General features: G+C 43.0%; 1 protein-coding gene across 5 annotated transcripts in view; it reads right to left on the bottom strand.

The window, feature by feature from the left end:
* plxnb1b (plexin b1b) overlaps positions 1-15,336 on the bottom strand; it is a 245,154-nt gene that overhangs the window by 68,374 nt on the left and 161,444 nt on the right. For all 5 annotated transcript variants that reach the window (XM_059649799.1, XM_059649798.1, XM_059649801.1 and 2 more), the window contains 6 exons: positions 12,729-12,861; positions 11,133-11,289; positions 8,784-8,889; positions 5,884-5,992; positions 1,401-2,303; positions 364-492 (listed from right to left, as the gene is read on the bottom strand). In XM_059649799.1, coding sequence (XP_059505782.1) covers positions 364-492; positions 1,401-2,303; positions 5,884-5,992; positions 8,784-8,889; positions 11,133-11,289; positions 12,729-12,861 — 1,537 coding nt within the window. The remainder of the gene's footprint in view (positions 1-363; positions 493-1,400; positions 2,304-5,883; positions 5,993-8,783; positions 8,890-11,132; positions 11,290-12,728; positions 12,862-15,336) is intronic.

The raw sequence follows: 15,336 nt of genomic DNA on the forward strand, positions 1-15,336 counted from the left end.
AGAATCCAAGAGGAGAAACAATAGCCTATGATGTTGAGTAGTGAGCTTACTTCAAAGCTGAGTAAGGAGCAAACTAACAATGACACCTTAACAAAGGGAAGGGCGAAAAATAAGTACAAAGTTTCATAGCTGGAACGGAATGTTTTGATAAGGAAATATTGAAAGCTTCTTTGTGCGTCAATGTTTAACATGACCCATGGCCATCACCTCTTCATTTTGAGCAGCTTTATAAAGCCTTTCCCAGTCCAATCCAGCTCGGACAAAGCGCTGCCCACCCTCACCATCGAGTTCGATGCTGACAGTCCAGCAATGTATTCCCTGCCCTTAGTTCACATTCTTGGTTGCAATCTAAGGCATGCTGACCTGAAAGAAGTGCAGGTTTTGTCCCACCAGTGTTATTTTCCGTTCTGTGTTGACAGGCAGAAGAGGTGGTCCTCGAATGTTATTCACACAGGGACAGGCCGCAGGACCCTTATTTATCCCTTCGTGGCTCTGTGCAAAGAGCATAGACACATGTTCAGCATACAGAAGCAAACAGGAAAACAACAGCAACAAAGCTTGTAAATATTAAATCAGAAAAATATTCCTCATATTAGAAAACACATCAACAACCCCTGTGGAACATTTACAATTAAATACTAAAATTTAAATGGCAAGCTCAAGCTTTTGTTAGAAGACAATACTAGCCAAAAAAAAGTTTTGCAGGCAAAAGCCAGCATTTGTTTGAAATACATTTGCAAATAATTAATGACAGTGAACAAAATTTGCCTTATTGATCATTTTCTGGAAATATTTCCACAGGGTTTAGCTAGTTGATCCTAAAGTGAGTGGCATTTGTTTTTAAGTTAGCGGAGAGGGTGTTGGACAAAGTAGAACCCAACACAGATAGTGCTGAACTGCTGCAACACAAGACTTAGGGATAGGAGGTCGTCATTCGGCCCTTCAAGTTTGCTTCACCATTTAATAGGATTAAACTAATCCAGATGCCATCTCAGCTCCACTTTCCCATTCGCACACCTTAACTCTTGGCTCATGTCTTTCAAAATTCCACTTATCTCAGCCTTGAAGGCCCAGCCTTTCCTAACTTCTGGGACATTCCACAAACTCCTTGAGAGAAAGATATTGCTCATTACTGCTGTCTTAAAAGGGAGACCACTTCTTATTAAACTTTGGCCCTTGGCTTTAGGCTCCACCACATCTCCTAGTGTGCACCCCATTCAGGATCGTATATGCTTCAATAATATCGCCTTCCTCTTATCTAAACTCCACTAAATGACGGTATATAGATGAAAAGTAAAAGATAAACCTTTCTTTGTAAGACATGCTCAACTCTCCAGGATTGAGTCGAGCGAACCTACTCAACTCAAAAGTTGGTCACAAAGAAACAAACTCAAACTTACCTGTACGGAGAAGAATGGAGAGTCAGGTTCATAGTGGTAGTCGACCTCAGTGTCAAGCAAGTGGAGAAAGGCAGGAGAAGGGTTCTCAACATCTCCGTCACCTGATAGCAGCGCAGCAGCAGCCAAAAAGGCGGCTGTGTCGTTCTCAACCTGCACAGGGTCTACCCAAACATCTGGCTCCTTCCACTCACCAACGTCCTTCACAGGCCTAGCAGAGGGCAGGGTGGTCGGGTAATCAGGTCGAGGGTCAGTTGGTACAGCCAATCGAGTGGAAGGGGGCTCCGAGGCATCCGCGACAGGGACAGTCATGGCAACAGGAAGGGCGCCACCGTCCGTACTGTTTAAAGGAGAGGCTGACGCAGTTGTAATTGCGGCGTTGACGGTCGGGGGGACAACCGTCGTGGTTGGGCCAGCTTCAGACGGAGCTTCAAGCGTAGTGGGCAGCAATGCATATGTGACCGTGGTCAAGGCCACCCCCGATGGGACGGGGGTAGGCGCTGTACCCTCTGTTGTGGTCATGCCAGGGGTACTGCTCTCAGCCACTGTAGTAGCCCCAGAGGACGGAGTGGCTGCGGTCCACTGTGTGGTTGGAGCAACTGTGATATCCAGGGTGGTGGGCACCATTGTTGGTGCTTGCACAGTGGGCACAGTGGTGGACTGGCTAGTCAGACCAGCTGTGGCATTGGTCATTGCCACAGAAGTGGTGGGCACAGTGGTTGGCAATGTGGTCAGGGCCGTAGCTCTCGCGGTTGTGGTATCTGTGCCCAGCAATGTGGTAGGAATGGCTGTCGTTCCTGTAGTAAGAGCCGCGGTGGTGAGGCGGATGGTGGTTGGAAGAGCAGTCGTGTCGACATGGAGCGGCTTGGTAGCGAGGGTAGGAGGTACCACGTAGGGTAGTACAAACTACCAGGGAATGATTGCCATTTAAATCAATCAGGATAGATAGAAAGGAAAAAAAAAATTGGAATGGAAGGAGATGCACAGATAATGGGAAGGAGGACAGCAAGAGACAGAAAATAATTCATTATTTTTGATTTAGAATCAATTTTAAAACAGAAAATGTATTTTCTTTAAAAAATCACATTGAATTACTGCAGCAGAGCCTTTCTTTGCAAAAATCTCTTTAAAGGAACTGTAGGCTTTGATTTAGGCCTAACTAAGGCTTTTTGAATTGTAGGAGTCACTGAAATGTTTGTCATCCATATTTTCCAGCAGTTTTACAAATTGTAATTTGAAATAGTAGCTTTAATTCAGAAAGATAGTGCGTGACTGGTGCTACAGCCTGCATTGGCACGGACAGTTATGCATGGGTACTTCATGGCCCCCCCAGCAATGCTGGGGAGGGGTGTGCTAGGTGATGTCATTTCATTTCTTAGTGACTTCTGTAAACAAAATGAACTTTTAACAGACATTATTCAGAGAGTCACTGGATTTCAAGGAACTCGTTTGTTGGGTTTTAGCTTTGGAAAACAGTTCCTTTAATACAGAGAATAGCTCATAAATTCAAGACCAGATGTATTTAACATGACAGCAGTTCACCCAAGAAAGTGATTGATTTGCTTCTTGAGATAGCAAATGCAGATTTGCAGGAAAGAATTGCGTATGAGGTGAAGGAGTGCACTTTGACATCAAGCTGCAAAATAACTTGGAGGAGAGGGAGACTACCACAAGAATTTCACATGGTGCAGCCAATCAAGTGGAAGGGTTTCGGTTGAAAACGTTTAAAATGTATCAGCTTATTCTCAATTCTCCCTTTACAGTCTCCTCTTCTCTTCGCCATATCCCCTGTTGTCCTCTATTCCAAGCTGCATTCTTTAAGAATGTTTCAATTTTACCCTTTTTAAATTTATGTCCATACTCCAGTGTCCTGCTATCTTCTGAGAGACAAGTTAATGTCTGTGGGAGACTAAATCTCATCGGTTTTGTTCTTTTGAAGGCGCATGGTCATTGAGATGGACCGTAGGCAGAGTCGTACCTTACTTTTGTTCCTACATTACATCCAAAATGTTGATATTACATGGTGACGGCCTAGTAGTGTTATCGCTCAACTGTTAATCCAGAGACCCAGGTAATGTCCTGTGGACCCTGGTTTGAATCCCACTGTGGCAGATAGGAGAATTTGATTTCATTTTGTAAAAAAGCTACAACGGAGAATCTGATTGGCAGGCGGAAAAACCCCATCTGGTTCACTCAGATAGTGAGAACTGCTGATGCTGGAGACAGATAAAAATAAAAGGGTCCTGACCCAACCCATCAGCTTTCCTGTTCCCCTGATGTTACCTGGCCTGCTGTGTTCCTTCAGCTCCACATTGTATTACCATCTGGCTCATTAATATCCTTTAGGGAAGGAAACTGCCATCCTTACCTGGTCTGGCCTACATGTGAGTCCAGACTCTCAGCAATGTGGTTGACTTTTGACCGCCCTCTGGGCAATAAATCCTGGCCTAGCCAGAGACACCCACATCCCGTGAATAAAGTAAAAAAAAAAATTAGGATTAACAAAGAACTGGAATCCCAGCCATTACATTAACGCTGTAGCTCTTTGAAAACTCCAAGGTATTCATGACATCCACTGACAGTTCAAAAGCTGGGGATGTTTTGAGAACCGTCTTTCATGCGATTTTCAAACTATCGCAAAAAAATCCAAACTGTTGGGCCATGAGCGGTTTAGGAATTAAGCTGTACGATCTGAACTGCTCAGGCAGACATCTGGAGTGCTAATGTGCTTTTGATGTCCCACACAGAAATGCTACAGGAATAGCAAAAGCATCAATATGCTGCAAGTACTTCATTGTAGAGTGTTTACAAACCCACTAACAGCAAGAACCTTTCAAGGCCTTGAAAAGGGATGGGATGTGCACTTTGAAGATGGTTACAGTTACAAACCCCAGCACTGTTTCCGTTCTTATTTTATACAATTAACTTCAGTCAGCATCCTGCTCAAATGGATAGCAGGAAACCCATCATCCGCAAGTTGCTAATTAACCTTTCCCTGTCACTGGTTGATGGATGAGCTCTCACTTTGCTGGGTCACTCAGCACGACCACCCAGAAACACCAACTGGCATCCTGCCACTAGGCAACAAAGCATACACCACCGAATGTGAGCACAGCCTAATACCTTAAACAAGAGGCACCTGCCCATTTACATACACTTTGCAGGGCAAGGATAAGTAGGGCCCTGCTAATCACCAGATCCCTGCGATTTTCAATTCCAGGTCTTCAGCAGTTAAGTAGTCATGGAGATACACCAACAGGTTCCTAGCTCCACATTTCCTGTATCGTTCTACAAACAGTTCTCAAATATCCCACAGTCAAATTGAAAACAAAATGTCTATTTACAAAGGGGCCGGTTAGCTCAGTTGGCTAGATGGCTGGTATATGGTTTGGACTCTTGTAAAGAGTGCAGTCTTGATGCCTTGTCTGACCAAGTTGAAGCAGCGACCTGCCTCCTTACCCCTGGCCTATGACTGATGTCCAGCGGTGCTCCTCAGACTAGATAACCAGTTGTGTCCTTTGCTACTGATAGGCCTGTGATCACCCATGAACTATGCCTCTTACCTACCTCACGATTCAAAGTTCAGTTCATTCAACCAAAGCAAGAGTAGGTGGTAATTCAATGCCCTGAATCTGTTCTGCTGTTTAATTGTGTGTGTTTCATCACAAAACACTATCAAACATTTGTTTCAAAATTTCATTTGCTTCAGCCTCAAAAGATAATGAGGGGAATGGATTTTCGCTTCCCATCATGCTGCATTTGAAGAAGAAAGACCTACCTCTGGTTTTAAGGTTACGCATCCATGCACTGGAATACAATTGGAATCATATCCTGCAATGAGATCATCCCATAACCTTCTAAACTTCAGAAAAAAAAACAAGCTTGGTCCTGACAACTTAACATTAGCCTGGTTAGTTCACACGGGGTAAGAAATCCATTTTATAATGTGATGCCCGGAACTGAACACTAGGTGGTGGCTATGGTGTTCCTGCTTCAGAGCCAGTAGCTCCAGGCTCAAATTCTGTTGCAGGACATTTCACACCAGAAAAAGTATTCATGAAGCAGCTTACTGGGTTGATAATCAGCCAATTATCCTTCCTACATTTCTGCACTATTCCCGGAGATTGGGAAAAACGTGTGAGAAGACGCAGAATAAAGAAACAAAATTGCAGGAGACAATCAGCAACTTTCACTTGCAGCACACTGCTCAGAAGTCCCAGATTCAATTCTTTTTTATCTGCAAATTCTCTCTGCCCCTCCACTGGTAATGCATTCATTCCACGGTGACGTGAACCGCCTCCAAAATGACCATCCATGCACGACCTCAAACTGCGAATATTCTGCTAACGTTGCCATCGCAGACAAATATCACCCTGTCCTCATCAAGGAGGCATAAAGGTTTCAAACAGGGGGCACTTGGCAACATGTGGTAACTTTTCCTTTTCTAACCAGGAAGTGTGACCAGTCCTTACCATAGAACACTTACATTCTCATTAAAAATGATCACCTCGCCCTCACAGGTAGTGTTGTGGGTGCAATGATGCTGAAGCACACACCAGTTACACCCCCATTGACTGCTCACACATCCACGACACCTAGACAGGCAGCAGGAAGAGAAAGATGATCGTTAAATGGTTATCATTAGATTCTTAATTCCAGGCAATTTATGGAATTCGAATTCCACCATCTGCTGTGACAGGATTTGAACCCAGGCCCCTGTAACATTATCTGGGTCTTTGGACTAAGAGTCCAACAATAATACCATTAGGCCATTGCTTCCTCCATCGTCACTTTGGGAGGAATTATAGGAAGGCAGAATTCCAGGTCAATGGAAAGATTCTTGGTAGTGTAGATGTGCAGAGGGATCTTGGTGTCCATGTACATAGATCCCTGAAAGTTGCCACCCAGGTTGATAGTGCTGTTAAGAAGGCTTACAGTGTTTTAGCTTTTATTAATAGAGGGATTGAGTTCCGGAGCCGTGATGTCATGCTGCAACTGTACAAAACGCTAGTGTGGCGTCATTTAGAATATTGCGTGCAGTTCTGATCGCCCCATTACAGGAAGGATGTGGAAGCATTGGAAAAGGTGCAGAGGAGATTTACCAGGATGTTGCCTGGTCTGGAGTGCAGGCCCTATGAAGAAAGGCTGAGGGACTGGGGTCTGTTCTCATTGGAGAGAAGGAGGCTAAGAGGGGATTTAATAGAGACCTACAAGATGATCAGAGGATTAGATAGGGTGGGCAGTGAGAGACTTTTTCCGAGGATGATGATGTCAAATTGTACGAGGGGGCATAGCTACAAATTGAGGGGTGATAGATTTAAGACAGATGTCAGAGGCAGGTTCTTTACTCAGAGAGTGGTAAGGGCGTGGAACGCCCTGCCTGCCAATGTAGTTAACTCAGCCACATTAGGGGCATTTAAACAGTCCTTGGATAAGCATATGGATAATGATTGGATAGTGTAGGGAGAGGGGCTTAGATTAGTTCACAGGTCGGCGCAACATCGAGGGCCGAAGGGCCTGTTCTGCGCTGTATTGTTCTATGCTTCTATGCTTCTAAATATATTCAATATCAATGGCAGGGAGACTGAGAAACCGGGGCTCTCGCCCTGTTGAGGATCATTGCACATCTGTCACTGGGTGGCAGAAATGAAAAACACATCCGAAAATTTTAAACGCTCCTGATTGTTCGGAAATCAACTGCAAGTTCTCTGCATCCTTTAATGACCAAGTGAACATTATGGAATTTCTTGGTGGCTAATTCACTTTGGTCCCGAAGCCCACCTCGTGAATTTACACAGTGGAAAATGCTATATTTTTATAAAAGTATTTGTAATGCAGTAAAGCTTCCCGGTGTACTCCACAGGGCAGCTATAAAATAAAATTCAACACCATGCCACACGGTAGTAATTGACTCATAAGAACATCAAAAATAGGAATGGGGGTAGCCCATTCAGCTGACACAAACTGGCTCCAATACACAATACGATCATGGATGAACTGCCTCGAGGACTCAGCTGCGTCAGCCAATGAAAACCTCAGTCAAAGTCAGAAAGTCACACCAGCAGGGATACAGACCCTTCGTCCAGCCAATCCATGCCAACCATAATCCCAAATCTAAACCAGTCCCACCTGCCTGCACTTGGCCCATATCCCTCCAATAATTTCTTATTCTTATCGAAGTGCCTTTTAGATGTTGTAACTGCGCCCACATCCACCACATCCTCTGCAAGTTCATTCTGTACAAAAACCACTCTGTCCTCTCACCTTAAAAATATGTCCCCTAGTCTTGAAAGTCCCCCACCTTAGCTATACCACTCATGATTTCATGAACCTCTATAAAGGTCACCTCTCAACCTCCTACACTCCGATGAAAAAAGTTCCAGTAGATCCAGCCTCTTCTGATAACTCAAACCCTGTGAGCATCATAATAGAGGAAAGATAGATTTAGGGAAGGAATTTCAAACCTTAAGGCCTAGGTGGCCAAAAAGGCCTGGCTACCAATGATAGGCCAATTAAAATCAGGCATGATTGAGGGGGAGAAAGCTGATGACTGTATGTATTTCAGAGAATTAATGGGTTTAAGGAGATTACAACGTGACGCCATAGCAGGGGTGCTGGGACAATCTGTCCTTCAATGATCCGTCTCCACTTATCTTCTCACTCTTTCACCCCATCCGTCTCTAGTTCTGAAGAAGGGTCACTGGAACCAGAACATCAACTCCACTTTCTGTCCACGAATGATGCCAGGCCTGCTGAGTTTCTCCAGCAATTTCTGTTTTTGCTTTGGAATGAGAAGAAGGTTGGCTCTGGACTGAGTCACTGCAGATTAATTGCATTATTGTGCCACTCTTCAAGTAGCTTGGTAACATCAGCAGTAATGCTATGTGGACCAGAGAGTATCTGGCATTAAAAATGAACACACATTATAAATATAACATTTATAGGCAAATGTAGTGAGGCACATCAAGTATTGTACTGAAAGAAACCAATCTGTATCATACTCAATGCAGCGTCAAATCAGAACTGTTATTAAATGTACTTTTATACATTGTATGAATAAATACATTTGAAAAAAAACAAAAGTAAAATTAAAAGAGGTGATTTTATTGGTACCATGGCAGTACACTCAACTGCATAGAACCAAATGTTGAATCAGCATTGGATTTACTTTTAACGCAAAATACTACAGATGCTAGAAATCTTGGGGAAAAAAGTGCTGGAGGAACTCAGTATGTCCAATAGCATCTGTTAATGTTTCAAGTCCATTATGTCTCTACTTCAAAATTGAAACGAGCTTATCCAGTTTTCAACTTTCTCTTTTTAGTTTGGAGTGTTTGTTTGTCATCTTGATTTTCTTTGCTCAAAATAAAAATTGAAAACACTTACGGAAAATTTCTGGAGAGCTGTTGGACTGCACTGCAGTCATAGAGGGAGTTCTCTGCTGTCAGTGTGATGTTAAAGAACATTACTTGTAATGTGACAGTCACATGGTCTGTAAGGAGATTACAAAGATCAGAACTTTCTTTACACTAGCCACATTCATCGGTAACCAAGGGAAAGATTGAGAAACTCAACTAATGGCACCCACAAGGAAGCCAGGATTGAGAGAGAGAGAGAGAGAGAGAGAGAGAGAGGAGAGAGGAGAGAGAGAGAGAGAGAGAGAGAGAGAGAGAGGAGAGGAGAGAGAGAGAGAGAAGAGAGAGAGAGAGAGAGAGAGAGAGAGAGAGAGAGAGAGAGCAAAAAGAGAGAGAGAGAGAGAGAGAGAGAGAGAGAGAGAGAGAGAGAGAGGAGAGAAAAAGACGAGAGAGAGAGAGAGAGAGAGAGAGAGAGAGAGAGAGAGAGAGAGAGAGAGAGAGAGAGAGATGGAGACGGGCAGGCAGAGAGACCCGAGGAGAGAGGCGGAGACAGGCAGGCAGAGAGAGACCGAGCCGCGAGAGCCCAAGACCGAGACACAAAGGAAAAAAAAAGAAAGGAGAAAACAAATTCAAAGAATTAAGCACAACATTTACACATTTTCAATATATTGTCAGAGTGCTGCATTGTCAGATGTATCAAACTCCCTCTGAGCTGGACGTACAAATCTCAAGGCACCTGAATTAAGACAAAATGATTATGACGGGAATCCTGGCCAATCTTTCATCACTTGCACAGATGATCTGGTGATTGACACCTGGATTTTCTGGCAGAGTTTATCATGCCCAAATTGGCTGCTACATTTCTTGCATGACAAGAGGTCCTACACTTTGAGAAGGTATTGTACTGACTGTACAGCACATTGGGAGGCCTTGAAATCATGACAGACATGCACGCTTTTCATTCAAGAAACAATTGTGTATAAATCAAGCAGACATTTTGGCAATAATTGATTATCTAATGGAATTAATGCTTTTTCGCTAAACTCCAATACTGGTTCATCTTCTGGAGGTATTCATGAAATGTAATCAGAGGGCTGTTGCCTGTGGGTGCGTCTGCCCTAATTCTGATACCAGTCCTAACACTACACCAACGTATAAAACAGTCTGCCTGCAAAGTGCAACCTGTAGTTTGTGTGTCTCTGTATGTGCTCGAGTGAGGGAGAGCGCGCGAACGAGAGAGCGCGCGAACGAGAGAGCGCGCGAACGAGAGAGCGCGCGAACGAGAGAGCGCGCGAACGAGAGAGCGCGCGAACGAGAGAGCGCGCGAACTAGAGAGCGCGCGAACTAGAGAGCGCGCGAACTAGAGAGCGCGCGAACTAGAGAGCGCGCGAACTAGAGAGCGCGCGAACTAGAGAGCGCGCGAACTAGAGAGCGCGCGAACTAGAGAGCGCGCGAACTAGAGAGAACGCGAACTAGAGAGAACGCGAACTAGAGAGAACGCGAACTAGAGAGAACGCGAACTAGAGAGAACGCGAACTAGAGAGAACGCAAACTAGAGAGAACGCAAACTAGAGAGAACGCAAACTAGAGAGAACGCAAACTAGAGAGAACGCAAACTAGAGAGAACGCAAACTAGAGAGAACGCAAACTAGAGAGAACGCAAACTAGAGAGAACGCAAACTAGAGAGAACGCAAACTAGAGAGAACGCAAACTAGAGAGAACGCAAACTAGAGAGAGAAAACAAACGAGAGAGAGAAAAAACAAACGAGAGAGAGAAAAAACAAACGAGAGAGAGAAAAAACAAACGAGAGAGAGAAAAAACAAACGAGAGAGAGAAAAAACAAACGAGAGAGAAAAAACAAACGAGAGAGAGAAAAAACAAACGAGAGAGAGAAAAAACAAACGAGAGAGAGAAAAAACAAACGAGAGAGAGAAAAAACAAACGAGAGAGAGAAAAAACAAACGAGAGAGAGAAAAAACAAACGAGAGAGAGAAAAAACAAACGAGAGAGAGAAAAAACAAACGAGAGAGAGAAAAAACAAACGAGAGAGAGAAAAAACAAACGAGAGAGAGAGTTAAGCATTGTGGGTCTGGAATGGGAGCATGTAAACTTCCTCAAAGTTTCACAAACCTTCACTTTAAAAGTCTGGACAATAGCCTCTTACAGTATTCCACTCATTCGGACACCCAAGCAGTGCACTGTTAATCACTCCAAATTGTCCACCCATCACACTTTACATGAAAGCTCAAACAGTGAATTGTGGCACTGTTCCACTGCAGTTTTATGACACTAAGGACAATGTAAAAGTATTGTTGGTAATCAGATCCCTGTTCCCTGAAACAAGCAATCTTTGTATTTTCCCAATTTCTGACACACACCTGTTCCAGGTTTGGTTCGTGGAAGTTGCTGGATGTTGGGGGTCAAACAAGCCACACCTCTCCCAGTAATTTCTGCAGGACTGGAGTAATCATCAAACAGACAGGTGTAAGACTCACCCTTGGCAAGAACAGGCAAGTCAACAACCTTCACAAGTACCTACGGACAAGGCAGAAAAATACAACCTGAATAAAGGAGGACATCCCGCAACATCATGTTTTGTCCGGCAATCATTGCTCAGTTACATGTTGACATTTGCTACTTGGTAACACATACAACCCTGAATGTAGTGATTGGAATGAGGTAAGCCAAATGAATCTCACAGAATAGGAGTTCCTCAACTGGGGCTGTTAACCTGGTCCATTCCGGGAGTCTGGTTGACAGACATATACAGGAGTGCCATAGGGGCTCTTGTGGTGCACAGATAGAGTCCTTCCTGCTGGGCTGAGGTGCCCAGGTTCAAGACCCACCTGCTCCAGAGTAGCGTAATAACAGCTCTGAACAGGTTGATTAGAAAAGTTAGTTAAATTAAATAAAAAATAAACAGGAGTGCATGAGGTTCTATTTATTCTAGGAGCCAGTTCTGAAGAAGCCAGACCAGTGTCAAGGAATACAAAGACGTAAATAAAGGGTGACTTATTGACATGATACCGCCACTGTGGGGTTATTCCACTGAATATGTTATTCAAAGTGCAGGAGTTTTACAATGCGAAAAAACCTAGAAGCTGATCATTGTTTACTGCAAAGTTTGTTTCCAAACTGGGACAACTGGAGAACAGGAGGGAAACAGATATATCACATTTTTAAAATTAGTATTTGAGTAAGACAATGAGGTGGGCATGCAGAACTAAGTATGACAACAAAGAGGTAGGAGACTACAATTTAAAGGGTAAGCTTACCTGAAGCTTCATTGTCTTAGCAAGAGGCTTACTAGTGATACAGCATTTGCCGTGACACATGCCCTGACACAGACATGGCTGAAATAGTTAACTGTAAAGTTGAACAATTCCTTATTCAAGGGGAGTGATACAAGCTTTGGAAAGCAGCCTTAACATGCCCAAAAATCAAGGCAACAGAGCAAGATGATGATAGATGATGTCAGTGGTCTCAACTTTGTCTGCCCAATACCGCTAAGACTAAAGTAGAGATACTTGGGCCCTTGTGAAATAGTAGTGAATGAGTAATGGGCCAGATGTTTATTAACCTTGAAGTAACTGAAGATAGTCCATCACTTTGTTGAGATCCCTATTAAAGCACTTATGCTCTGCGTACTTAGCAACCACATTTTTTTTGTTTACCAGTGAAACGGAGTTAAATAGACTGACCATGTGGGGAGCTAGGGCCTCAGTTTAACTGACAATTCTGTTCAAATACAAATCTCTAAACAAGTCGTAGATGTACCACCTATTTCCATTGAAATTACGCTGTCTAAATATTTTCTGGAACAATAACTTTGAGCAGTCTCAGTATATCTAATTCTACTCTTCTTCGCCTGCCTGAAATTATTAACCCCGCCAGCAAGGAATTTTACCACATGGATGCTCAACTAGATGTGTTAGTGATTGCATTCTGACGTTCCCATCCACTCACACACTCACCTGTTTTTGCTCTTCTCTGCTGATATTAGCTGGGGTCAGAGTCTGCACTCTCAGACACTGTCGGCCTTCCTCATAGCTCCACAGCCACTGGACACCTTCCTCAGCCCTTTCACACTCTGACCTCCGACAGCACCTATTGGCAGAAATGAAGGCTGCATCAACACCATGCGGTACATTCATATTGAGCCATAAAGTTGCGCAAGCATCAACAGTGAGAGGAATGTTGAAATGAACACATTGATCCAAATGTTTGAAGTAATTGGTCAGCTCCAAAAATTGCTCAGTGAATTACTGCTGGATCTTTCAGCTTCTAGCCTAGTACTCAAGACTGCACATCGCCAACACATTCAAGAGCTTCAAAAGGTGAATTCCATACTGTTGCAGCTTACTGACCATCCCATTTCAAATAATAATCTGGCAGAATTCTGACCTTGCAGTTCGAGACAGTGATGTAAGTGACCATGACAGGAATGCACTTTTGGATAATTAAGCAGGGAGTTTTGCACAGGAAGTTAGAGATCACATATTTGACCCACTGTTCACATTCCAGATTTAACTATTTCATGGACTCCATTGAACTCATCCAGAACATTGCTTTTTAAAAAAAATGCCCGTTCTCCCAAGGTAAAGAATTTACATACTATTGGGCTAATTCTATCAACCTGTCCTTTTCCTACTGGGAGCATTTATGGGAGTGAACGACTGCAAATAATTGGGGTTTAATCCTGAATTTCCTACATACATTCCTGGTGTCTGAAGCTTCACTGTTGGAATTCCTAAAATGCTCTCCTACCTATCACATTTTGTATCATCCTTCAACCAGTTTCTTCTTTGACATGACATTTGTCCAATTGCAAGAACCATCATAGATCATCAATGCTTTGCAAAATGTCAGCATTTCAAAGGTCTTTCAATAGTTATCAACTTCTTTAAGTTAAAAGCTAACACAGCTTTGTTTTGCTAACATTTAATACAATCATCATTTATTTCACAGGCGATTAGAAACTATTCTGATCTCTAATCTCATTCAAGCTTCATGCATTTTTTTCCTCCGTTCCTGTCCTCTGCATCTATGTTCATAATCCAACTTAAATAAACTGTTCACGTATTCGCCTTATCTTCTCAATACTTTAAAATGTTAGGTCTTATTCTTTTCAATTTTCCAATCCAAATATAAAGATTTCTGCAAGCAGACACGCGTAGGTTGGACTCTTAAATCTGATCATTTAACGAATCACCAGACCCCCTTCAAACAATAAAATGTCATAAATTGCACACATGATTCTAAACACTGCCCCATTACTGAGGAATAAATGGCTTAAAAAGCTTTAATTTATCATCATACAATCTCAAATTATATCCCAATGCTTGTAGATTTGTACTAATTGAAAATTTTCAGTGAATGATGAATTATAACATTAAAATACATTCCTAGTTTTGCTAATATTCCTAATATGTGCCTGCGCATCAGATTTTGCATTTTCCATGACATTTATTTTAATTGAAATCCATCTTCCACTCCCGACCAATGCACTTAACTCGTGAAATCACAATGCTCATGGGGTGTCTCATAATTCTCACGTGGCCATCAGTAGCTTATAGAAGTTTACAAGAGATATTCCTATCTATATAATTTTTTGACAAGTGGGAACAGCCCAAAGCAAGTGTTTGAAGACAGTGAAAGCTAGACCCAAAACTGCAACGTATCACCGATCACACAACTCCAGGTTATGGTCCAACAGGTTTATTTGAAGACGCAAGCTTTAGAGATTCCATTCCTTCTTCAGTTATCAATGGTCAGAGGAGTGAGCGTCTGAAAGCTGGTGTCTTCAAATAAACCTGTTGGACTATAACCTGGTGTTGTGTGAATTTGGACCTCATCCACCCCAGTCCAACACCTCCACATCACTGATAGCAAGGCTAGAATGTTGGGCCTGTGCTGGAACTGCTGATACGCAGTGCAAATCACAGCATGAGAAGCAATGATTTGATTGATTACTGTCATTTGTACCAAGGTGTAGTGAAAAGTGTTGTCTTACATGTTTTATGGCCGAATCGTACTGTACAAGTGCATCAGGGTAACAGAGTGCAGGATACAATGTTACAGCAGCCAAGAAGGTGCAGAGAAAGATCTATATTAACATTTGACAGGTCCATTTAAAAGTCTGATAACAGCAGGGAAGAAGTTGTTCTTGAATCTGTTCATACGTGTACAAACTTTTGTACATTTTGCCTGACAGAAGTGTGCAGAAGAGAATATAACCAGGGTGCGAGGGATATTTGATTACGTAAGCTGCTTTCTCAATGCTGCGGGAAGTATAGATGGAGTCAACGGCTGGGAGTGGAACAAAGAGTGGCTTCGTTGCCAGCTAACGTTAGCATCCTTGCTAAGTGAAGTGTTGTGCTAAACATTAATCTTACTTATGATTGTGTATTATTGCAATTACTAGCATTGGACCATCACCATTTCCAGGAAGGTTCCCTCATTTTGTTGGTATATGTGTGTCTGCCCTACTAGGCCCTACATATTGTCACACAAACCAAACTAGGATGAACTTGTACACCCTCTAGGGCCCTCTGACACTCCCCAAGTAGTCACATAATATAA

This window comes from Stegostoma tigrinum, chromosome 11, assembly GCF_030684315.1.
Source record: "Stegostoma tigrinum isolate sSteTig4 chromosome 11, sSteTig4.hap1, whole genome shotgun sequence".
Lineage (NCBI taxonomy): Eukaryota > Metazoa > Chordata > Chondrichthyes > Orectolobiformes > Stegostomatidae > Stegostoma > Stegostoma tigrinum.